We start from the raw sequence: 26619 nt of genomic DNA on the forward strand, positions 1-26619 counted from the left end.
TCCTGCTTGCAGAAGTGCTAGACTGTCACTACATCTGAAAGGTATCGTGTTAGCCTCGTGTGTCAAGGTAGATAAGGGACACTAACAAGAAGTAGCAAAATAAAATGTTTCACTGGTAGACAAATTAATAAAGATGACTGCTGAATCTAACACCGCCAAAACAACCAGCCCACAGCAGGGGGATTGGTATTAGATGATCTTTAAGGTCTGTAGGACTGTAAAAGGGGCAATAACCATACATGTACCTAGGGAGGATGCTCCATTATTCTCCACTGAAATTCTATGCTCAATTTTTGTGTGTGTGTGATTACCCCGTTTCTGTTGTTATGAGAACGCAATCTCCAGTCCTTACTGCGGTTTGTGTGCGTGTACCTGAGTCAGCTGTGAGTTATAGCTACTTGAAGAACTATCAGAGCAAGTGCAGGATTTTGGTCATCTTGTAGATACCCAGGGCCCAGTTAACCATGAGCAATTAAAAATGGTGCTGCTGTTATTAATGCCAGACCTAAGAAGTATATCTATGTGCAAATTCAGTTTTCTGTTAGGCTTCAGACCGTTGTGTTTTTGACCGTATGAATTGCTGAAGCCATATGCAGGTTTTGAAGTTCTTTTTACAACAGTCACCATAGATGTTTCTGAACAGGCTGAATGTTTACAGCATTTATTTCTCGCTTCTGGATCACCTGACAAACTTCCTTCTCAGAGTTGTTTAATTTTCTGTATCTGTAAGAGAAGAATCCAGGAGTCTGGTCTTTGCACCCTGCTGTTTCTGTGTAACTTGATCTGCTGTTTTCCTAAGGTCTGCAGGGGATAATCCACCCACAGTGAGTTCTCTGGAAGCCTCAGGATGAGAAGGGCCTGCTTAATGCCATGCTTGGCATTAGTTTTATTTCAGTGATTTCAAGTCTTTTTTCCAAATTCCCCTGAGGACACGTTACAGATACCCTCTCAACCATTCTCCTCACCTACCTGCTGTGTTTTCACTCTTTCTCCCTAAATTCGGTCTTTGTAATAGCTCTTTTCCAGAGGATTCTGACTGATGGGAACATGGCTAAATGTGAGCTTTGTGCTCTTAAGTGCCCGAAACAGAGGTGCGTTATTTTTCCCAAGTTTATATTTAAGCAGAAGTGCAGAAGGCAACAAAACTCCTGTCATGTCCTGACTCCTGAGGTTGATGTCAGAAGTCCAGGATACTTAATGGATGGCATGGCTGAAGTTGACCTTCTGCACAGTTGCGTGTTCGTGATGCAGACTGCTTGGTGACGTATCCCTTGTGCTTCCCCATCTCTCCTGTCTGCGCACTGTCTGCAGCTGAGCATTCTCCTTCTGTGTTCTCACCTCTCTGCTGTGCTGGCTCCTATGCTATCAGTCTCCTCAGGTGCACTTAGCTACAATAAATTGATGGAAACTACTGATTGCATTTTGTTTTTGTTTTACCTTGTACACGTAGTCTTTGGGAATGATATCCGAACATGGCAGACTTTGAAACAAAGTTAACTATGATGGGCTTTCTTCTGTATTTGTCAATTTGTTTGACTGCAGAGCAATCAGCCAAATCCAGGAAGGAGGCAGAAGAGGGTCATGTTTATCACTGTTGCTCAGTAATGGCTTAATGCTTGGGCAAAGATACAGTGTTGAGCATTTGATTAGAAATTCCAAAGCCTTAGGATGCTTGCAGCTCTGGATGAAAGCTGCTCTGCTTACTTTGTAGTGATTGGTCTGATTTCAACCCCCACAGGTAAGCGCTTTGTCACCTGAATAAACAGCTTAGTTGGCTTTGCTTATGTTTTCTTGTTATACATTTTGTTGAATTGTTCTGTCAAGTTGTGAAATGCGACTAGGTTTTGTTTCTGTTTCAAGTGGGAATGTTACGGACAAGTGATGTTTACTTCAATGCACACATTGAGTGTTTTCTTGCACTTCCTCCATAGTCCGAGGCATGTATTGTCTTCCCATGTGTGGGCAGCCCGGAGCATGGCTGGCCCAGGTGGGTGTCTCCAGCAGGTTTCTGCCTCCTGGGTCAGAAAGTGGTCCCAGATGTCTCCTGTCCCTTATGCTTCCCACTGCTCCTCAACAGGCAAAGTCAGCACGTGCTGCCTATGCTGATGGAACGGCCAGGTAAGACTCCTTACTGCATCACAGCCAGCTTTATGACTGCAATCTAGACATAATCTCATTAATTATTAGATGTCTGACATCAAATGTTACAGAAATAAGAATCTAGAAGACTTATAAGTGTAATCATGCTCTAAAATCACTTAAGATGAGGGCGAGGGTCTATCTGAATGTTGAGCTTTAAGCTCTGATGACACTCAGTCATGGACAAGTTGTAATTTCTTTCTCATTGTTTCAGTAAATATAAATATTATGCTGAATGCAAAGCTGCAGACTGTATTTTGACTTTAATATCTTCAAATATTTGGTCTCAATCCATGTTTAGGGCAAATCCTATTTACTGTCTTCAGGAACTGCAAAATAGTAAAATGATTTTGATTTATCTAATAACTTTTTTTTTTTTAGCAATGATAGTTAAGGCTAAAGATTCTTACTGACATAATCCCCATTAAGATGGTAGGACTGCTTGTATAATTCAGTTTAATGAAAGAGGTTTTTAGAGTAGGAAAAAAAAATACTCTTAGATGAGAACTATCATATGAGCAGTATTTTTCTGAATTACCAGTTGAACATAATGGACAACAATTTGCACAGATCATTTGGGTAATGCACAGTTTCTGAAGAAAAACAATGAAGGCATTCTCTTGATCTTTATAACCACACACTCATCACCTTCAAAGCAAATTTACTATATTGCTTCTTAACAGCTATTTCTTCCATTGAAGTTTTAACAAGTTCATTATGTGAATGCAGACGGGTGAAAAACATTCAAAAATCTGTGAGAAAATCTCTTAGTGACATTCAGTCAGAACTGGTAGAACAATCATTGCCTTTTACTTCCTTGTTCTTACGCAGTACCAAAGGAACTGAGTTTAACCATGCTTTGCAAAGCAATCAGAACTTAAGCAAAGCCTTACCTGCTCAGAGGCTCCAAACCGAAAGAGATCATTATCAGGTCCTAAGTAAGCACAGCCTGCTAACAAGTTATTTTCTTTTCCTATGCTCCATATGCACTTATCTATTGGAATTAATTGCTTATTCTTCATTAATAGAACATATTTTATTTAGCTAGCAGCTTTGTTATATACTATCAATTAATGAAAATCCTGCAGTTATCCTGGTGCTTGTCCTAGAGCAGCACACTGGAAAAGACTGCTTTTTGATAATGACTTTTGCACTGACTCTTGTATGTTCAGGCTTTATTTATAAAGTATCTTCCTACAGAAGGTTCTGCATCAGATTATGGGAATGTACTTGGACACATCTTTATAATCTTACTGTACTGCATAGAAGTAACATCTCTGCTCTTTGCTCCCATCGTTGGAGTAACACCAAACCACTTCAGTAAAGTCAGGCAGCAGGAGGAGAATACTTACCTAAATTTCCCGAGGTTTAACTGAATGGAGAACTCACTGCCTATGCATGAGTTTCAACAGTTTCTAAAAGATGGAGGGTTTGTATTGATAGTAGATAAATGAGATTAATCAAAGCAGTTCTGATTAAATACAACTATGAAGTCTGCTGTGGAGTTTTGCAGGTGCTCTCCTTTATTTGTGTCATCTGATAATTAAGGTTTTTAGGTTTATAATCTGTAGTAATCGCTATGCATACATTATAATTTCTGATGAATTACTGGTTTAAAATAAATGCTTGTGTATTGCCTTTAACTTCTGTTTGCATGTAAGCAATAGACGGGAAACTCCTGTACTGAAGACAGAAAAAAATATGGCCTTACTGTGTTCTTAAAAATACTATAGTGTATGTATGTGCTGAGTTCTTATATTCTCATTAGAGATATGCAATTGGAACGGCATTATGAAATACAGCATATTGAAAAATTAATATAAAGACAGCTAATGCCAAAAATCATGCATAGACCTCTCTTGCTGCTGTTTTGTTGTTGTTTTTGTTACATATTATTTTAAAAACATCCAACAACTCTGAACTGGTAGGACTGATTTATGTTGGATGTTTAAAATCTTACTCTGAAGAGATCCCTTCAGCTTCTTATGGACCTTTTCCTTCCTTCGTGCTCCCCTACCCCCAGCCCAAAGTGCATTCACTCTCCAGCTTCTCTCCACGCCACACAGCCTGCCCCTGCCCCTAGAGAGCCTGGCTTCTCCTTGCCAGCTGCTGCTGGTTTATATGGCAGCTCTTCTACAGCTGCTGCAGTGAACTGTGCCGGCCATCAGCTCCTGTAGGTGTGCAGCATTCCTACTGCTGGGGCCTGGGGCAGCTCTCATACTTCACATGGAACTGCCTGGCAGGAAAGCTTGCCTATCCCAGGTTTCAAAGCAGTTTAAGAATATCTGCTGTCCCACCTGGGTATTAATGCTTATCAACAAAATTAGGAAAAAAAAAAAATAGTGTACACTCTGTTCAATTCAAGCTTAAGATTGTTTCTCTCTGCCCAGCTTACCTCCTGGCTACGCTCTTAGTTACAAACAGAAATGAAATGTACATCTATGCTGTCTCTGATAGTAGAATTTCTCCCATAGTCTCTGATAGTAGAATTTCTCCTAGTTTCTAAATACCACAGAATGCTAATTTGAAGCTTCATTGCTGGGGCCATGAGTTATCCTGAGACATGAACAGGGGTTAGAATGCAGTCTCCCTGCCAAGTTTACAGCTCCTATGATAGTTCAGCATTAATCTTTTCAGGGCAGCCCTCCTTCAGTCAGACAGGAGCTTCCACCTCTGCTGTGCTCCCAGCGGTGCAGACCTGGGGCAGATCACTCCACCCTCACTGCTAACAAAAGGAAATCTTTGTTTTCACCGTGCTGGAGGTCAGGAAGTGATCAAGCAAATGTTCTGTTTTTTTTCCCACAGAATAGGAATGATTTGATTTCAGCACTGCTGTTAGCTGCTACAGAAGGAGGGAACATGCATCTTGCATAGCTGACTTCTATTACAAAGACGCAGCATGAGCTCCAGCTAGAGAGAGGGGCAGGAGACTGCCAGCAGAGAAGGGCAGAAGGCACTCCAAGAGAGATTCCCTTGCATATTCCTCTTCCCACATTGTTTCCTGGACTATTACCAGAAAGCAGAAGCATGGAGAGTTAGTTTATATTTGGTTTCTCCTTCTAATCTTGAATATTCTTTACAGATTTAAAACTTCATTATTATCCAACGTTACTTTTACTAGCAGGGGGGAAAAATGGATGTATTCAGAGCACTTGGAAATGAGTCGCTGTTGTCGAACTCCTCTGGTCCTGCTCGATGGGATCCCTTCCACCATCCCTTGGACTCCATCCAGCCCTGGCACTTCAGGCTTGTGGCAGCAGTAATGTTCGTGGTGACCTCCCTGTCTCTTGCGGAGAACCTGGCTGTGATCCTGGTAACTTTTAAGTTCAAGCAGCTGAGACAACCTGTCAATTATGTTATAGTGAATTTATCTGTGGCTGATTTCCTGGTCTCTTTGACTGGTGGCACCATCAGCTTTTTAGCCAACCTAAAAGGCTATTTCTATATGGGGCACTGGGCTTGTGTACTGGAAGGATTTGCTGTCACGTTTTTTGGTAAGCTTGATTTTGTCTGTAGTTGTATCTTGTTTTCCTTCAGCTTCCTTCAGTGTGTTTCACTATCCTGCAGCTTCCTAAATCACTGACCTTGCATGCCTGTGAATGCACTGGATCTTTTCCAGTTGTGTGTGTTCTGTGGAGGATCTCATATGAGTGAATAATGTGTATCACTATTGCTGTCATATGTCAGCTTCTTGCTGCTTCTATACTGCTCTCTGAATATAGTCAATATAATGAAAAAAAAAATTGCTAATAGAATAGGAATAGTTGTGGGGAAAACAATGTGATTAAAACAAACAAACAAACAAACCACTTCACTGTGTAATTATTTTCCAGGTTTGTCTCTTGGTGTATGAATATGTGGTTAAGTGAGAGAGAGAGAGAGAGAGAGAGAGAGAGAACAAATGGCTGTTCTTAAACTATGGATAATGTTATGTCACTGAAACATCTTATGTCAGCTGTCCTGCAACTGTTCTGAGGAGCCATGCCATGCCTGTGGTTGCCACCCCTCTCATTTGCTTCTTCCTGTGATTCTTTCTCTTGGCTTTGTTTTGCAAGTATGCAAAACATATTGAAGTACTCTAAAAGGGAAAATCAATCATCACCAGGTAGGTCACTTTGTAAATACACCTCTACAGGGTAAATAGAAAATCAGTTTAAAATGGAACATCTAATTACATCGACATAGAAGTTCATTCTTACCTCCCGCGGGGCTTTTGTTTTGCTGCCAGCTAACATTTGGGTGCTGTTTCAGAAACTGCATAGGAAAGCCATTCTTCTAACTCTGTCACTTCTCTGAGTCAAACACATTGCTGATCCTCAGCTGAAGAGGAATCCCGCTTTTGCTCTCAGGCTGATAAATCTGCCCAGGGAAGTTATCTGTGGGAGATGATGGTACTGTGTTAGTTTGTGGCATGGAAGGCATGTCCTATGGAGTAAGATCAGACTATTTCAAGATTTTGGTGACCAACAAGGTGATCTGTCCCAAATAAACTGATATTTTGATGTTGTGGGCAGCTGTCTGTAGGTTAGAGCTTATGACAGTCTGAAATATGACATTTTTTGCAAAGATAATGTTTTGAAGATATACCTTCATTTGTTAGTTTGGAAGCTACACATAATGTGCAGTTTTTCAAAGTAAAACCTAGTGGAAAAAGCCATGTGAGCTAAGAGGTGCAATTAGATGCTTGGTTTTGTAGTCATTATACTAACAAACTGGACAAGTATGAAAATCTTGTGCTCTTAATAAAATATTAAAGCAACACATGTGATTTGCCCATCTTTTGAAAACCTGTATTGCTGAAAAAGTTTCCTGATGTGGTAAGTAGGCAAACGTGGCCACTAGTTGCCCAGAGAAGTTCAACTGGAAAGTTCAAATGAAAAAGTTAAGAACCTAACTGGATGTAGTCCTGGGCACCCTGCTGGTAGATCCTGCTTGAGCCATGTCAGACTGGACTAGATGACCTCTAGAGATGCCTTCTAACCTAAATGATTCTGTGACTGCAGTGTGGGACGAGGCTTGCTTTTCAGTAAATCAATTTGATTTCGATGCTGTGTTTTTTACTGTAGGCATTGTGGCTCTCTGGTCTCTTGCTCTTTTGGCTTTTGAGCGGTACATTGTGATCTGCCGCCCAGTGGGAAATATGCGCTTGAGAGGGAAGCATGCTGCCCAAGGTATTGCTTTTGTGTGGACCTTTTCCTTCATTTGGACCATTCCACCAACCATGGGTTGGAGCAGCTACACCACCAGTAAGATTGGAACTACTTGTGAGCCTAATTGGTAAGGTCATCCTTGCAGAGTATGGTAGAGTTTAAACTTGTAGCTCATGACTTCTTAAGCACACAGTTCCAAAGGAAAGGGTTAAGGATGATGGTCTTTGCCAAAAAAGAGGTAGACGAAGATATAACAATAAAGAAAAATTTCCAGGGTTAAAAATAAATGTTTTCTAAAACATTTTCCTAAAAGGAGAAGCTTACATCTCTAATGAAAGTAGCTGTTCCCTATATTGGGGGTTTTGTTTGTCTGTTTGTATTTGGGTTTTTTTGTTTGTTTTTTTTGCATTGTTTTTTTTTTTTTTTTTTTTGACGAATAGATTTTCAGAAGATTGGATGAAGCCCTGAGCAATTTGTTTTAGCAGCATAGCTGACCTCTCTTTGAGCAGGAGGTCGGACTACACGTTTCTTCCCACCTAACGTACCCCACAATTCTTTGGTTCTGTGCCTATGATCTTACAGAGTAAACCTTTGCTAGCCCAGAGGAAGGGAGATGGCCATGGGCTCTCTCTGGTGATTTGACTAAAGCTGTACATGGGTACTTTGATTAAAAACAGTTGATGAAAATATTAGTGATGCCTCTGAACACTTTGAGAAAATAACCAGAGCGGATTAGTAATATATACACAATGTATTCTGTGTTTTATACAGGTATTCAGGAGCTTATAATGATCGTTCCTACATTATTGCATTCTTCACCACCTGTTTTATAGTGCCTTTATTGGTAATTCTGGTGTCGTATGGGAAACTGCTGCAGAAGCTAAGAAAGGTAAGAAGCACTTTCAAGTTACATCTTTGAGATGTGTATGTATGCAATAATTTGATTCTTCATGTTCAGATTTCCTTAAGGATCAGACATAAGCAGACCTGTTTCCAGGCAGCAAATATGTACAAATATATACAAGACTCACTTATGTCGTGTTAAAGAATTATTTTTGCACTCATTTTTATTTTTTAGTTTTAAAAAATGCCAAGTAGATCCTGGAAACTGTGCAAAGAACAGCTTAAAATGAGGGCTGAATGTTCCCAGCCTCCTGTGAGAAACGTTGTGTGTGTTTGTAGATACCTTCACCCCCAAAAAAGGGGAAAAAAACAAACAGGAGTTACACATTTGTTTTTGTTAAGGATTTCTTTTTTTCAATTTAAAACGGAGAAAATCAAATAATGTGATGTTGATAACAACTGTTCAAAGTTCAATTAAAAACAAACAGGCTGGGGGAAAAGAAAGACTGAACAAAAAGTAGTAAGGATCATCTGGCCTTAGATGTGATGCTGCAGGCACTTCCTTCCCTTGTGCTGTAAGGGCTGCAGGCAGGTATTGGACTGCTCACTGTGACCTGCCCAGGTGTTACACCAACAGTGGGCTACGTGTGAGACTGCTGAGCAAGACTTGTGACCTCTAAACACTTAGAGCTGGCTAATTGCAGAAATCTATGTAGCACTACTAAAACACAGAAAAAGAAGTAGGAGAACAGAAAGCTATTTCAAATGAAAGCATAAAGACTGATGGAGGACTAAAATAAGCAGGAAAGAATCAAACTTCCCCCTTCCTCCTTTCCATCTTGCCTGGAAGATCAATGCAGTGCAGAATTAGTGGTAATTATTCTTTCAACTATCTTTATACATCATATTCAAATGCACCTTTATTCAGGTCTCTCATTTAGTATTATTGACAGATAAGCAGCTGTTCTGCTTCTTTCCAAAGGGGACAACACTTCTGCTGAAAAGGAAGCTGGGTTACCCTCTACTTAGGTAGCATGTTTGTGAAGAAGTGCTGTAGAAGTGTTATATATTTTTTGGATTGGGAATATCTTACATTTGCTCAGCATCTAACACAGCTTTCACTGATGCCTGACAACTTGTACATATTATCTCATCGTTACTGATTTACACTATATTCACTCTTTGAAGGCCTTGTTTGTTTTCTGGAATTTTCTGTCTTTTCTTTAAGGTGTCAAATACACAAGGCAGGTTGAGAACTGCCAGGAAACCTGAAAGACAAGTGACTAGAATGGTGGTTGTTATGATCATTGCTTTTCTAATCTGCTGGATGCCATATGCCGTCTTTTCTATCCTAGCCACTGCATACCCTTCCATTGAACTGGATCCTCACCTGGCAGCAATTCCAGCTTTCTTTTCCAAAACAGCTACTGTTTATAATCCAATTATTTATGTTTTTATGAACAAACAGGTACTGTATGTTCTCAAAGTGTCTTCCATATCCATAGTTTAGAATTTTTTTAATCACTGTATGTCTACTTAATGCATAGAGTTTTGTGCTGTGTTTCAGTATTAAAATATGAATATTAGTAATCATTAGATTTAGGTATTGGAAAAGAAAATCAACTCTTAGTGAACATCAACTATTCTAGTTTTCTGTGAGAAAATTCTATTTCCAAGACTGTCCTGTTGTATGTTTCCATAGTTATCTTGGAATGCAATGCCAGTGAATTGCTTCTGAAACCTCCCCCGTCAGGGGAAATGCTGCATCTGTGGTTGTATGTACAGGGAGAGTTGCAGCATTGCATGCCCCTGTGTGACAGGGGTCTTCTCTGGAATGGGGTCAGAGAAATGGGTGCAGAGAAGTACTGACAAGGGGATGAACCAGAGTGATCGTGCCTGAGCCAGAGGTAGCAAGTATGTTATAACCTTGGACAGACATGTGCTGTGAACATAGGAGGGGGTGGCATCAAGCAGAGTATTTGGGGAATAAAGGAAAAGAAGTAGAATAGCAAAGTGAAGGTTAAATGTGAAGTGATGAATGCATTTATTGATTTAGTCTTGCAGTGACAAACAACTATTGGTTGACCCACATCCTATGGACAGTAAACCTGATCTCTCAGTGCGTGGCAGATGTATGCTTGTCTTAACCTGCTCAAGGCCATGAACGTGATGGAAACAAACCATCTTTGAATATCTAGGTATTAGCATACAAATGCAACTCATGAGCCCCAGGAAATGACCAATTCCATTCAATTAGATGCAGCTAGCAACAAGCATAGAGGAAAATGATTTTTTAGACTGAAGCATTCCAGCAGTTTGTGTCTTTTTAGATTCTCAGTCCTTTGTGGTCCCACAGATAAATATATTTTATGGGGCTATTTCCAAGACTTTTAGTTAATATAAAAAAAATTAAGAAAATATTTTTAAATTCCTCGTGTGTTTTTATTTTTCTTGTATGTTGTTTCAAATTTCAGTTCAGGATGTGTCTGATTCAGATGTTCAAGTGTAGTGCCATAGAGACTGCGGAGTCCAACATGAACCCAACTTCAGAGAGAGCAACACTCACCCAAGACAAAAGAGACAGTCAGTTGTCTGTCATGGCAGTACGAAGCACCATTTCTTAGAGGAAAAATGGAGATGAACACAAGAATTGCAATTCTTTTGCTCAGTTAACAGCTTCAGGAAACAAAATCTGTCTCTTGTAGAAGGTAGATATGATCATTAATGCAATACAGCAGCGTGTTTCCTCATTACCCCATCTCTTCATACTAAAGATGTCATCGGAGCCATTGTGCTCTGTCTCATTAACACTAACTTTGAGATTCTGAGCTCCCAAGCGCATATAAGAGCTGCTTGGCTGTGCAGTTGCAGTCAGAGACCAGCCAGAAAGTGAGTCCCTTTCTCTATGTTTGTCTCTGCAATCCACAGCCTACTCGCCCTCTGGTATAAAACAATGGAAGCCCAACATTATTGTGCTGACACACAATACAGCAAAGAAAAGTTTCACATTGATGACTGCTCCTTAGTCAGCTGGGCAAAAAAATGCAGTGATGCATAGCTTCAATACATTAATGGAAAATGAGTAATATTTAGCATACAGCTGACTCAAGTTCAACCACACAGAGACTAATGTAGAGACAGGCTTGAGTGCTTTTTGATTTGTTTGAAAATTTCTACTAAAAAAAGCAGAGGAAGCGTCAGGTCTCTGCAGTTATGTCTATCCCTGATGAGAACCTCATTTGGGCCACTAAATTCTCCAACAACATGGATGAGCCATCCATACTTTCAAGGACTTTGTTAGTAAGAGCCATTCATACTCTTCTTTATGTCCTCTGTGCCAAGAAATCTGTACTAATGGCAACTTTTGAAATAAATCAACTCATGCCATCCTTTAGTGGGGAGGTGACAATCTTGTACCTATTTGTCAATTATCTTTATTAGAGAAATTTAGTTGCAAGGTATAACAGAGTTGTCTATAACACTTAAAATAACTAATTTAATTTTATATACATGATGCTCTCCGTCCTAATGCCAGATTAGGAAAAAAAGATGAAATTGAGACTATTTTTTTAGTAGAAAAGTTTTTCAGATTCCCTGATTTCATTTTAGAGAGGTTAGATCTAACAACAGGAGTTACTCTACAAATAACTTGAGCTGCATGTGTGAGAATTCATTGCAAGCCACCTGTGGTTCTGGTACTCATCAAATTTCATTAGGTGATTGTCTTTTACAATATAATTTTAGCCTCTGTGAACTTAAACTTTCACAGTGCTCAATATTAAACCCAAACTATAAACCTCATTATGAGAACTACATTTTTTGCACAATTCCCGTTCTTTACCACTAACTCCATGTTATCTATGTCAGAAAAGTCAATATATGTGTAAGGCTCTTAATTTTTTTAAAATTATTATTATTATTATTATTATAAGACAGGAGGGTTAAGATACTCAGTTATTATTTGTATGCATGACTTGTGTTCATTAGTTTATTTTAAAAAAAAATCTTTGCTTTTAAGATTACCACTTTCTCTTTCAGGCATACTTTGACCTAGGTTAATCACACATTAATGGTATTAGACATATTAAATCACAAGGAACTGGCAGCAGTGTTAGTATTTAATTAAAAGCAACAGAAGTATTTTATGTCCTGAGAATTTGAGGAAATGCATAGTATTTCTTTGCACATATGAAAGTAAAGCATTAAAACTTAAGTTTCCATGAAGATGCATGGAAAACCTAGGAAAATAATTTTAACTTATTTTTGCAATCTGATAATCATCTGTATGGGAACTGTTAGGTTGCAGCCTGAAGCACTGATTCACCACCTGGTGGCAGGACACAGCCAGCCCTGGCAGCACAGGTGGAAGCAATTCCACCAGAAGAGGTAGATCCTGGCTCCATCCCTCCCTAATCTCATTTAAGGGCTGGCAGCCAGAAGGGAAGCATCTCTAATGGGAGATTGCCTCCTTTGGAGTGTTGGATGAGCCCTGATCTTTGGAAAGGGGTAAGTGTTTCCGTTATTACTTGATTGTGACTGCTACCTTTCTTAGGTGATCCAAAACTGGTTTAAGGCAACTATATCTGATGCTACCTATCTTTACATCATCCTAATACACGTCACTCATCATGAAGTTGTATAGGTGAATCTTTTAGAGTACTGCACCAAGGAAAACGTGGTTTGTATCTATACGTAAATTGTGGCCAGCAGTCTGTAATCAAGGCAATGTTTCCATTAACACGTTCACTTAATACATTAATAGATACTGTGAATTTTGGCTCTAGGTCACATTTCCATTGTGAGTGGTGAAGTGGATAGTCTGACATGAGGCTTTGGATTACTGCACTTAAAACGTTGTAAGGGAAGATATTCATAGAGCAGCTTTAGGGCAATGTTCACATTTCAGCCAGAGAGCAGACGAACAACCTTGGCTACTTAGTGAGAAAAAAAGAACTACAATACAGTAGGAACAGAACAGGAACTGTGAGATTATACGAGACTGAACTAAAGTCATGACACTGAGCCCTTCCTCCTTTTGGTTAGTCATAAACAAGTGCTAGAAAGAGAAGGCAAGATTCTCTCCAACTCATATAGAGGAGCCCATAATGTCTAACCACCTGAATACCTCCAGTCAGAAATCCTGAACTACAATAGTACAATTCTTACTTAAAGTTTTAGCTTTTGTGAGAAAATCTGTTCAAAAGTGGAATGAAGATGACTCCCCAGACCACAGGAGACAGTCTTGTTGTGGATGATTACAGGTTGATGGGAGAAAGGAGGAGTAGCAGCTATGGAAAAATCTCAGGAAAGATGATCAGAAAAACAGTTTTGGATACACAACATTGAAAATAAGTGTGAAATATTCAGAACAGAGGCTGGCTGAAACAAATGGTTAGGAAATATGGAGATACATCAGAAGTAAATGCCAAGATTTGTATACCGTTAGTATATGAACCCACACAATTGGAGGCTTAGGTTATGCAGGAGAAAGAGGACAGGGAGAACAAGAGAAACTCTTGTGCACTGAGCAGACAGGTCAAGCAGTTAAATAGTGAGAAAAACAGCAGGGTGTGATGTTAGGATGGAAAACATTAACAATACCACAAAAGATAAGTGGAAAACAATCTGGAACGCTAGGTTTATAGATGTTACAGGTATTTGCTGAGAAGCAATTTGTCAGGATGAAGAAAGGTGAAAGTCCGAGAGGAGAGAGTGAAATCTGAGGCATAGAAGTAGAGTATGGTTGATGAAGTGCCACTTATTTCCAGGAGAGTGAAAGACATGAGATGGTGGTTAGGAGTGGTGGTGTCCCCCAACAGCTTGCTGAAGAGATATTTTTTCATTGTCAAGGGAAGTAAGAAGCAAAGCAGAAGAAATTGAAGCAAAGAAAGCATATAAGAGAAATAGAAGCTAGCACTCATTCAGTTCATCATGTAATCAAACATTAAAAACACCTGAGCAAGATCTAAATGACATGTAAGCGCTCATCATGTACACCTGCGTTCCTTGTGTGAAGCTCTATCTCGTGTTCAGAGCTTATGCCAAAACAGCTCGTATCCATTTCTACATGTAACTCATGGCCTAGCTACCACTGCTAATATTTAATTGCACTCTTTTCACACCAGTTCCTCTAGAACACTTCAATAGTTTACATTTACAGTTGTCTTATATCATCTTATCTTTCTGTTAGACAAACGCTTTGACGTGCAGCAAGCATAGACCTGAAAATGTAGGCTGCAACAGAATGATATAAAAATTAGCGCATCTAGGAAAACAGGAAATTAATATTAGAATTTAATTAATTCTTCTTTCATGTGGAGAAGAAATTAATTAGACTTAATAGGACCATGGAAGCATCACAAATGTTTTCTTTCCATCAAATAAAGCCTACACTGAACAACCACTAATTAATCATTCTGATAGAGCACAGTACCAGCAGTTCTCATTGTCCATAACTCCTCTTTTTATTTCCTCCATCCCCAATTCCCTGCAAGTATTTTCTATCAAGGGCAAGATTTTGCTTGGTTTATTATTATGAAAATTCCCATAATTGTGGGAAAATCCATTTTCTTGAGCAATGAATTAGTAATTACCATCTGCACATACAAACTTTTTTTTGTAGATGCCTACTGATGTTCTAGCATTAATATTCTGTGTCTTAAACATGATATTTTAGCTACTAAAGGTTCCTATCTTTGATACAACAAGGAACAATAAAAACTTTGGGAGTTTTTATGTTAAAATATCCTCGGTATCATTTCAGGAGGACACTTTTTTCCTTTCTGCTAGTCAGAGTGGTTTTTTAAAACATGTTTACATCTTGATATATAGCTCGTAGTCCAATAAAACAATATTAGCCTTGATAGAAAGTGTTATAAAGTTTGTAGAAGGTTTTTCAATGTAACAATAACAAAAATTAGAATTACAATAAAAATGGGTGCATGGGGTGGTGTTTTTTTGTTTTTGGTGGTTGTTTTTGGGGTTTCATTTTTAGTATGATAGTCATTGAAGAGACACCACATGCATTAGGTACAGGGCACAAAGGTTTTACCATAAACACTGTTTAAGTTATGCCATGAATGCTGTTAATGATCTTAATGATTTCATGACTGGAATGTATGACTGCAGCTGAAAACAGTGTACTCACATTGTTTCAATAAACTGCTTCTCATGTCCTTGAATTTTCATTTTACCACCAAGAGCATGCCTAGAAATTACATCAATTTCCTAGATGAAGCTGTAAGATGTTTGTGTTTTTCAAAATTAGCTAGTGCAACACTATGCCATTCTTCTGTTTTGTGATCACTTATTACATTTTAATTATGCAACCTAGACGAAGTAACTGTCCCTCCTGTACCATCTTTGATGGTATTAGGGGATAATTAATTTTTGGTTTTGGTTAAAAGTATCAGCAATAATCCATTGATTTGTTTACAATGGAAATAGCACTTGTATTCTTTTGAATATAAATTACAGCTATAGTAAGAGCTACTATTCTGCACTGAAGTGGTACTGGCCCCTTTGGGTTATCTGTAAGAAACACCAGTGCTGAAGGTTGGCTAACTGCTAGTTACTGAATAAAGAATAGAAATTAGAAAAAAAGAGAGCACTCATCATGCCCTTCCTGATTCTGGGAAACTATCTGTGGCAAAACAGAATCTTCTCAGTGTAGATCATGGCATACTGTCCAGGTTTGGTCTGTGGTAAGATTTGCCCTTCTAAGAGTACAGTAATCAACCCTTCACTGGGACAAGGTTGAACTTTCTAGTTTGCACATGAAGATCCACTGAGACCGTTACACTCTTTAATATTTCTATTTGAGTGAGCTCTTAGAAACATTACATCCAGTAGGTATTGCTAAAGGCCATGTGTATTAATGTCACTGCGTATGCTCAAGCTATATAGCGGGCCACTTGCGCTCATGTATGGGTATCTACTGCCAAGGCCTGTACTTAAATGCTGCCTAGAGTCTCCTTCAATTCCTGTCTTCTTGTTGCAGTGTCTTCTGCAGTGGCTGCCCACAACTTCTTTGCATTTATAGTTAAGCCAGCATTTCAGGATGAAAAAATTCTGTTCTTATGCCCAAGTAACAAAAGTAAGCTGAGTGATTTTAATACAGAAGAAAAAAAAAAAAGCCTTTTTTTAATGAGAATTTAAAATGGGCACTTTACACTTCAGGATCAGTAACTGTCAGAAGCATTTTCATGGACAAAACAGTGCAGTTCAGAAGGGGACTATCCATGCTATTTTCCATAGCCTGAAATCTAGACATGGTTGGAAAAGTATGTTTTAAAGTGTCATCACACTTCACTGCCAACTAGCAGGTTTTGGTGAGTACCTAGCAACTGAATGTGTTGGTGCTCTTCAAAAAGGTTGTCATAGCTTTGCTCTGACATGACACGACATAAACTCTAGCCAAGAAATATACTACTGATGTTCAAAGATACAAATGTCTTATACAGATTTTATTTCCTCTAAAATCACATGCAACTGTGCACAGCAGTGCTAGAGGCGGTACTGCTCCAAGTGAAAGGGCCTGGAGCCATTCAGGGATTCCTATCAAGGACCAGCTCTACAAAACATTCATCAGAAGCAGGATGGTTCAAGCATAGCTCTGCAAGTAGAGGAGATAGAAATTAACCATCTGTCTAATCCATCCTTTTGCATCATATGATAATTAGGTTGATGCTTTTGCAAATATATTTACCCTTTTTTCAAATAATGCATTTAATTACTTCAGTTTCCACTTTCAAGTAACCAGACTTTGTCCTTGCTGACAATCTCTCTATTGTCAAAAGAAAAAAAGCAGGAAGTAATCAAACCAAGTTTGACAAATCCATTTCTCACTGCTCCCACCTCTAGTTGCATCATTAATTCCTGCTTTTAATTTTTTCCTTTCTTCTCTTCCATTTACTGTTTCTCCAGGCTCAGACCAAAACCCCCCCCAAATAAAAAACTTCTGATGTTCTCCTTCAGCTTGTTCTTACCAGAAAAATCCATGACTCCACACAAGGGAGATCTTTCTTCACCACAAATACACTGTTAAAGGAAGGAAGGCTTTGATAGGATCCTTGTCCAAGCCTAAGTAGTTTGAATCTCCGTGATATTTCCTGTCGTTGTTCCAGCCTGACTGTTCCTACAGATATATGCAGTGCAGGCAAGTTTGTTCTCAGTCTAGCTAGAAGAATAAAATACACACTCATCGGCTAAAACCTTTTCTTTTTAATTTTGACCTCAGCAAAAATGATTATCCAAGAAAACAGAACCATGAACATCAACATTAATTCTCATCTCAATTACTAAGAGTTATAATCTGTAACTGATTAGTGAAGATTCTTAGAAAATTTATGGTAGTGTCCTTTATTATAATGCTCTGTATTATAAATCGTACTATTTTTTTTCTCTTTACTGCTTTTATATTGAAGCCTCTTTTTCTTTGTCACAAAGAGTTAAAATCTGTAAGAGAATTTAAGAGCCTTGAAGTAATTTGGCACATCAGTTTTAGCTCAGCTATTATCCAGCTGCATCAAGATATTAATGTAGTCATCTCTCTTTAGTCTCAATGAATTGCTATAAAAGTGTCAAACAATTAGATTATGTTGGCCAATGTAACCCTGTTTGATGGAGTACAGATGTAGGGCATGTCCCTTGAATCACACTGACGAAAAAATACAAAGGCTTATAGAACTCCAGTGTAAATTTATTTGAATATACCTACTATTTAAATTTCTAATGTCAGTGCTTACAACACCAAAAACCCAAAAATGCTAAATAAATGTTTTCAGATGGAGTAAAAGTAAATGTCATTTAAGACAAATATAAGTGGCCTCTATTAGAGGAGAAAAAAATAACCTATAAAATCAGCAGAGACCAGTATACTGGTACAACCATAGACACTATCCCATTTGCATGGACGTGACTATAACAAAGGAGCAAACTTAAGATTTCTCCTGTGGAAATACTACTGCTTTAAATTCTGTCTCTGACTGGAACAGAAAATGCAACACATACATTTCTGTCAGGAAGACATCTACTTTATAAATACTTGGTACAGATATCTGGCTACAAACATCTCAGTAGTTGTTGTATGTTAAATCTCTTCAGAAGGCAGTGAAATGCTGGAATTGCCTTTTTCTGCATGAACTTTGTGTGTACCTGGTATGTGTGCCCTGTCTTTGAATGCACAGGAATGTAGAACTACTTACACGTGAAATTCCTCTCAACAGTCGAGTGTCCACACAAAGCACATGTAATGAGGACCTAAAGTTAAGCTGGTGTAACTGAAAACCTGAAAACTCTTTCTGTCTTCTGTATGACAAAGATTTAGAACGTGCTGAAGCTGATCACATTTTGCTAGAACAGACACTCCACATGCAAAACATAATGCCAGTGTATCTCCATGATTTACCTCAGCTGAAGAGGTTCTCCAATCTACCCCTATAAATCCTTATCCTTGTACATCTGAGCTAGAGCCTAGTCTTGAGCAGCAGCGCAGGAGAAAGCATGCATTTGTGCACAGAAGTGACATTAGATTATGTGATTAAAGCCTAATCATCATAAACAAAGGACTGATGAGGATCAGATGAACAATGACATGAAAAGAACTCTAGTCACATAAGCAGTGCAAGGAGTCAAGCACCTATCTGCTACTCAGGCTATCAAAGGAAGACCATGAGAGGTGAAATTTAGGAAGTATTGCTGTGCTTGGAAAAGATGGCAGTGTTCTCCAATTCAGTGACCACATTCTAGAACAGTTTTTCACTATTAAGTACTATCATACTTATTGTTATATGCAGTTTAGCTGCTACTTCACTATCAAGATCAACCAAATGGTTAGAGATAGCCAGCTACACACCTCACCTGTAGCACACTTCTTATTCATTCATCTCATTCCTTAAGCTAATTCAAAAGTTTCCAGTAAAAATAAATTCTGAGGACTGAGTAGAACCGCAGATATTTTCGGAAAGCCATTCTTTCTGTGAAACAGAGACTCTTAGTTAATTCTCTGCTGTGTATTGCCAGTTAGTTAATAAGGACCAATCACACCGCTACAACAGTCAGTTCAGGCTGCTTCAAGAACACTCAGAACTTCAGCAGACAAGCTCAGTACTAGAATGAAAATCAGTATGTCTGTTCTGAACAGTCTAAGCATTTCCATCACAAACTTTTTCCTCCCCCGTTCTTCTGTTCCAGTACATTGCTGATTACATCTTATCCTGTAATTCCATGCTGTCCCATTGAGTTTGCCTTGTAATTACAAGCTTGTTCTCTGTGCTACCCATAGAAGTTTTCAAAGTTAACACTTCTGGCTTATAGTACCAAAGTGTTTTCCCATACTGACTAATGATTGTGTTAATGCCTTTCTTGCACTGATCAAGAGTATATGATCACCTTCTTCTCCCTGCTGGCCACCCCCCACCCTCCCACCCCCCTTTTTTTTTATGCAGCCCAGGATATAGTTGACTGTCCAGGCTGCAAGCACACACTGCTGTTTAGTGTCCAAATTCTCGTCTACCAGTATCCCCAAGTCCTTCTCCACAGGGCTGTTCTCAAGGGGTCCTTCACCCAGTCCATGTAAGCACCTGGGACTGTCCCAGCCCAAGCACAACACCTTTGATCACAACCCTTTGGCTGCAACTAGACAACCAATTCTTAACCCACCAAACATTCCATCCTTCAAATCCATATCTCTCCAATTTAGTGAGAAGGATGTAATGAGGGACCATACCAAAGGCTTTGCAAAAGTCCAGATAGATGACACCTGTCAGCCTTCCCATGTCCACCAATGCCATCACTCCACTATTTCCCATGCTAATGGACAATGCCACCAAACCAAAAACCTAAGAGAGGTTTTTAAAAAAATCAGCATAATAACATATAGCAAGATTCAGATTTCAGGGTGTATATTACATTTTATATACCATCACTATTATTAACACCTAATGCATTTTCTTAAGAATAGGATTAAGCCATATAAAGTTATTTCTTATAAGTTTTAGACAATAAAGATTTTAAATGGCACATTATTAAAATTATTCCCTCTCTTCTTAAACTTAAATAAAAACTTTTATGACTACTTTGAAAATGGCATCTACTAATTTCATAAAAGGCTACCTACATTCCACTCTTGCTGACAGAGAAATATTGTATCTACCTTTTATGTGAGTAATAACAGATCTTCCACAGTGTGATAAATATTTGAGAGAACATAACATGCCTTCATTTTTAACTTGATCATATTAACATGCAGATACATTCACTGGTGTACTATCTGCAGCTGAAAACATGAATTAATAGTAGAAAGACTTTTTAAAAAGTTCTTCTTATTGCTTTACATCCATTGAACTGTTCTTTTATTGATGCAATGCTACACTGTGATGGAAAATACAGCAGTAATAGCAGAGTGGCAAAGAGACTAGCTGCAGCAAATGAGAACGAGCCCAAACGCAGCAGCTATAGACACAGAAACAAGAGAAAAAGAGCTACTTACCTATAGAAGACCTCAGATAAGCACAGCTCCACTGCCAACCCTTAAATGAGGTCTGGGGTAGATCCTGGCTTCACTCCTTCCTGTCACTCAGGTGCATTGCACGCACCTGAGCTCCCCTGGGTTGGCCCTGCGTTCCACCAGGTGCTCAATCACTGTTTCAAGCCGTGAAGCTTGAAATGTTTCTGCTACAGTCCACAACACATAAAGATACAGATTCATGTTCTTGTCGGATGATTGGCTCTCCTCTGGCATCCAATTCCTGGGTAACGTCCAGGTCAGACAGGGTGCCAGAGTAGTAGTCATATGGCTTAGGAAGTTGCAAAGTCGTTTAAGTATAGCTCAAACCCAGAGGATGGGATTTAACTATTCACAAGGAATAGTTATTTTCTTGAGTATTCGCTATAACAATAATCTTTTAACTATTCACAGGAACATATTTTATCTTCTCTGATAACTGCTCGCCACACAGCCCTCAAACATTTGGTTTGGTAGGAGGGGATTGGGGAAGCAGTGTCCCTCCCACTGTAAGTGAAGATCAGGTTCATGACCACCTGAGGAACCTGAACAACCGCAAGTATATGGGTCCTGATGAGATACATCCCAAAGTTCTAGGGGAATTGGCTGATGTAGTCACCAAGCCACTCTCAAGTCATGGTAACTAGGTAAAGTCTCTGGTGACTGGAAAAAAGGTAACATCACACCCATTTTTTAGAAGAGTAAAAATGATGACCCCAGGAACTACCAACCTGTCAGTGTCACCACTGTGCTGGGGAAGATCACGGAGTAGATCCTCCTGGAAGCTATGCTAAGGCACACAGAAGGCAGGGAGGCGATATGGGAGAACCAGCATGGCTTCACCAAGGGTAAATCCTACTTGACCAACCTAGTGGCCTCTTGTGATGGTGTCTCTGCATCAGTGGACAAGGAAGGAGCCACTGATGTCATCTGTCTGGACTTCAGTAAGATCTTTGACACAGAACCCCACAACATCCTTCTCTCCAAATTAGAGAGATGGATTTGATGGGTGGACTGTCTGATGGACAAAGAACTGGCTGCAGGATGAAGTCCAGAGAGTGATGGTCAATGGCTCAAAGTCTGGATGGAGATGTGTATGGGAACTGTTGAGTCACGGCCAGAATCACTGATTGATCACCTGGAGAAAGGACCAGGTCAGCCCTGGGAGCACAGGTGAAGGCAATTCAGCTGTGTGACCAGAAGGGGTGGAGCCTGGCTGCACCTCTCTTAGACCCCGTGTAAGGGCTGAGTGCCACTTGGAATGGATCTGTTTCTGGAGATCTCTCTCTGGTGGAGCTTTCCCCTGTGAACCTGGAATCTTCTGATATGGGTAAGCAATCTTCTTCCCTTCCTTTATTGTACTTTTCTATTGTACTGATCTTTTGTTATTACATCTCTACTGAAGCATCCCTTCTCTTTATATTGGTCTGCCCAATTGCTACAAGGTGGATGATGAGTGATGTTCCTTAGGGGTTGGTGCTGGGGCCAATACTCTTTAATATCTTCATTAGTGATAGTGGGGTCAAATGCTTGACCTCAGAAAATTTGTTGATGATACTGAGCTGTGGTGTGCAGTTGACACACTAGAGGGATGGGATGTTATTCAGAGGGACCCAGACAGGCTTGAATAGTGGGCACAGGCAAACCTAATGAGGTTCAACAGATTGAAATGCAAGACCTTGTACCTGGGTTGAGGCAACTCTCGCTACCAGTACAAGATGAGAGATTAAAAGATTAAGTGCAGCCCTGCCAAAAAAGACCTGGGGGTACTGGTGGATGGTAAGCTGGATGTTGAGTTAACATTGTGCCCTCGCAGCCCTGAAACTAGCTGTATCCTGGGCTGCATCAAAAGAAGCATGGCCAGCAGGTTGAGGGAGGTGATCTCACCCCTGTGCTCTGTACTGGTGGGGCCCCACCTGAAGTACCGTGTCCATATGAGGAGTCCTCAGAACAGCAGAGAAATAGACCTGTAGGAGCGTGTCTAGAGGAAGGCCACAAAAATAATCTACAGAATGGAATGCTGTACCTATGAGGACAGGCTGAGTGCTAGGGCTCTTCAGCCTGGAGAAGTGAAGGCTGTGAGGTGACCTGAGAATGGCCTAACAGTATCTAAAGGGGAGCTACAGAAAAGAAGGGGACAGTCTCTGTAGCAGGGTCTGTTGTGACCAAACAAGGGGAACTGGTATTAAGCATGAAGAGGGTAGATTCAGGTTAAACATAAGGAAAATGTCTTTTACAGTGAGGGTGGTGAGGCGTTGGAACAGGTTGCCCAGTGATGTGGTTGATGCCCCATCCCCAGAGACTTTCAAGGTGAAGCTGGATAAGGCCCTGGTCACTGTGGTATCCCTGTTCATTGCTGGGGGGTTGCATTAGATGGCCTTCAAAGGTTGCTTCCTACTGTAAGGTTTCTTTGATTCTATGATGTTTTACAGTATTCCCAAGCCTACTGTAATTTCCCTGGTTACAAATACTCACAGCCATGAGCTACTGCGTTTTGGCATCTGTTCTACCACATCCCTCTGCAAAGAGAGGAGAGCACCAGCTCTCTTTGGAGAGAGTAGCATGGGTAATGAGAGTTCTCTGATTGCTTAAGGCAGTTTAATTTTAGAACATAAACACTGTGGACTGATGTTGGAACAACTTGTTTATCAGTTTCTAGTAAACCTGTTGCTGTTTTCTGCAGGTCATTTTGAGCTATGTACTCCTGTTATTCTTCCTGGACAGTTGCCTACTAACTAAATTATGTTCCTGTGCTGAAATATTATCAATACATTTAACGTGATTTTTCTCCTCATATTTTTTTAGATTACATTAATTTTAGCTAAGCAATTCTTTTCATGCTGAAATATATTACAGAATGTCATTCCTGTTATAAGAGCTAATTGATAATGTGATTTGTTATGTTGCTGAGACATAATTCAGAAAGTTATTTTAAAGCCGTTGATGCATGGAATAGCACTATCCTTTTAATATTTCTTGTGTGGATGGATACTGCATAAGGGAATAATGTGGTGCCATGTAGATGAAATATTTTCAGAAGCTTTTATTCTTGTTGTTTGGGCTTGTGCCAATGTCTTTCTTGTCAAGAGCTCATACACCATGAGCTGTGTCTCATGTAATTTATACTTTGCTCATTAGGTGGCAGGAATTTTTCCTCCAAGTTGTGGAAAAATGTATTTTAATTTTTAAAAGCTCACAGTCAAATAATTTGTGAGCATTCTCTAGAATGTTCCTTCCAAAAGCTAAAATGTATTTTTATCACAATTATTTATATAGTATTAATACTAGGACTTGTCTTTTTAAATGTGCTATTTGTATTAGCGGTTTAACAGAATTATATCAGTATTTCATCACTGCTGTTTCCACTACAGTTGTTAGGGATTACTCTTTCTATACAGTATCAGATGAAATCAACAGTCTTCATGCAATTTTTGTATTTGCAGGTAGGACTTTTGGTCCCTTTATTGCATATTCAGTGTTAAAGAATGATAACCTTCAGAATGGCACCTCTTACGACTATGCTACGGTTAAGTTTTTCGAATCAACTGAAAGCAAGGAGCCTCTTGGGAGTCCAACATCTTAGGTCTCTACAACACAAACACACCTGTCTTTGTAACTATTAAGCCACACACTCAAAAGATTTATTTGGATTTAATTGCCACCATCTGCTGACTCACTCTATGGGGGGAAGGAGGGAACCAAAACTTGCTATTGTCAGTCCAGTTAGTTTGCTATGAGAGGGTCTCACAATTTTTGTTCAGTCTTGAGTCTTTGCTTCAACAAAGATGACATTTACCCAGACCTCTGCATGGTCTGTTTGAAAAATGACACAGTTGTAATTCCAAGAGCTCAAAACATATCTGAAAATCTCTCTATTTTTGTCTTTTTCCTCTCCCATTCTATCTGGATTTGAGAATCCACTTGGATAGTGGCTGACGTAATTCTCACCTGATGCTTAAATAACTGCACTATAAATTGAAGCGTTTCCATCTGTTCTTGTGAATACAACCTAAACTATCCATCATGTGCCATTTCTTGGAGCTGGGTAGGTTGGCACTAAAATACTAGAGTGAAAACTACTGCATTTCAGCAAATGCTTCAAAATTTCTGAAAAGGTTCTTGTGTATGATCACGGGAGGAAAACTTGAGACCTATTTAGCTTCATATATGCTGATCTTTAGACATCTTGCAGTAAATTTAACCGAAAGTGGATTCTTTTAATGTTTACTAATTTAAACTCATTTTCATTCTTAAACTATCACAATTTGAAAAACACCAAAAATATTGAGCTGTTAGACGCATACTCAAATTAGGATCTGAAATAGAAATTTTCTAGAATGTTTTTTCTCAACACTGTGGTTGGTTGGTTGGCTTGTTGCTTAGCTCCATTCATGTCTACTGTCTTCAAGAGATTAGCACTCTGAGCTCCAAAATTTTATTACCCAGGCTTCTAAATCTTTTGTCTATGTAAGATGTGGTTTCTTATCCTCCCTAGTTAAGCCGCCATTGTAAATTTACAAAGATATATAAAACACATTAATTTATTTATGCTCTTTTTTTCTACATTCCTAATTCTACTACATATCTTTTCCTGAAGTGACTCTCTACTTCTGTACCATCAGGAAATTTAACCACATCACTGCAAACTGCTACAAACACATAAAAGAGAAGTTTCTCATTTCTGGTACTAATTCCTGAAGCAACGAATTAGATATCTTTTGGTTTCACTGCATGAATATCCACTACCACCAGAGAGAAGTATAGTTTATCACTTCATGTCCTTAGTTCTACTACTATTAAGGATTTTACCGATTAGTATTTAGCAAATTAATACAGAAAGTATTCTCCTAATGCTCCAGGTCATTTCCTTATGACTACACTCCATAGCTCTAAGTTAATTTTTTTTCTAGTACTTCAGAAATGCCAATCAGATATTATGTATATATGTATGCCATCCACTTCTATCATACTTAACCAGAATGCGCTGCATATTTGTAGGGATTTCATCTCAGATTCTCTGATTAGCATTTCTAAAAAAGTAAAGCTTACAGATCCGATGTTTTATGAATAAGGCCATTACTCTTTATCAATGCTTTCTGATAAAGTACTGCTGTCAAACTGCAAAGAAACTTTTGGTCATGCTCATTCATCTTTCTGACAGAGGTTGCTGCAATGTAGTTAGGGATTAAGTATCAAATGTAAACAGAAATATTTTTGGAGAAAAACACTTGAACATATTTCCATCAGTTTAGTATGTAAAACCACAGTAGTGAACTACTGAATATGCCCATTGTACCAGGATATCGGTGTTCTTTCCAACCTTCACATCTTGTCTTTTTTATACTATACTACTATGAAAGAACAACAGTCATTTTTGAAGCACTGGAAGATTTCTGGACTTCACTATTTGGGGTTCTGGTTGATGGCAAGTTTGATGAGACAGCAGCGTGCCCTGGTAGCCAGAAGGGCCAACAGTACCTGGGGTGTCCCAGGCCCAGCACTGCCAGCCAGGCAAGTGAGGAGATTGTCCTGCTCTGCTCTGTGTGGTGCAGCCTCACCTCAAGCACTGTGTTCAGTTTTGGGCACCATGATATAGGCAGGCCACGAAACTACTAGAATGTGTGCAAAAGAAAGCTATGAAGATGGTGAAGAGTCTAGAGGGCAAGACATGAGGAACAACTGAGGTCCGTTTGTGCAGCCTAAAGGAGGAGGAAAGGAGGCCTCATGATGGCCTGCAGCTGCTGCACAGAGGACTGGAGGGACTGGCACTGAGCTCTGTTCTCTGGTGACAGCAGGAGCCCAGGGAACAGCATGGAACTACATCTGGGAGGATCAGGTGAATGTTGGGGAAAGGTTCAGCCACCTTTCTGGCTTCCGGACAGGTGCCGCGGTCGGCTTCAGACCCGTCCGTTGAGCATCGCCGACGCGCGCACAGAAAGCCTGACACAACCAAGAAGGAACAGAGCCGGACGCGCCCTCCTT

General features: G+C 39.5%; 1 protein-coding gene and 1 long non-coding RNA gene across 6 annotated transcripts in view; one reads left to right on the top strand and one right to left on the bottom strand.

Annotated features, from left to right (window-relative positions):
- The window catches only part of OPNVA (vertebrate ancient opsin), a 37792-nt gene extending 17575 nt beyond the window's left edge, over positions 1–20217 (top strand). Inside the window, exons 1-6 of one of the 4 annotated variants that reach the window (NM_001105318.1) lie at positions 5273–5452; positions 6095–6244; positions 7206–7416; positions 8061–8178; positions 9361–9600; positions 10607–10837. In NM_001105318.1, the coding sequence (NP_001098788.1) occupies positions 6121–6244; positions 7206–7416; positions 8061–8178; positions 9361–9600; positions 10607–10756 (843 nt within the window). In that variant the 5' untranslated portion in view covers positions 5273–5452; positions 6095–6120 and the 3' untranslated portion in view covers positions 10757–10837. Of the gene's footprint in view, positions 1–1931; positions 6245–7205; positions 7417–8060; positions 8179–9360; positions 9643–10606 lie in introns of those variants that run through there. The other 3 variants (XM_046942968.1, NM_001310089.1, NM_001310090.1) reach the window with 3 other exon arrangements.
- On the bottom strand, positions 5942–26614 carry LOC124418069. Of its 2 annotated transcripts, XR_006939616.1 has the most exons (3): positions 19861–26614; positions 6339–19108; positions 5942–6217 (listed from the first exon to the last, which is right to left on the bottom strand). It is a non-coding gene; the product is annotated as an uncharacterized LOC124418069 (long non-coding RNA). The 2 variants fall into 2 exon arrangements; XR_006939615.1 differs by having other exon boundaries at positions 5942–19108.
- Positions 26615–26619: the final 5 nt, after the last annotated feature.

Source organism: Gallus gallus, chromosome 6 (genome assembly GCF_016699485.2).
Source record: "Gallus gallus isolate bGalGal1 chromosome 6, bGalGal1.mat.broiler.GRCg7b, whole genome shotgun sequence".
NCBI lineage: Eukaryota > Metazoa > Chordata > Aves > Galliformes > Phasianidae > Gallus > Gallus gallus.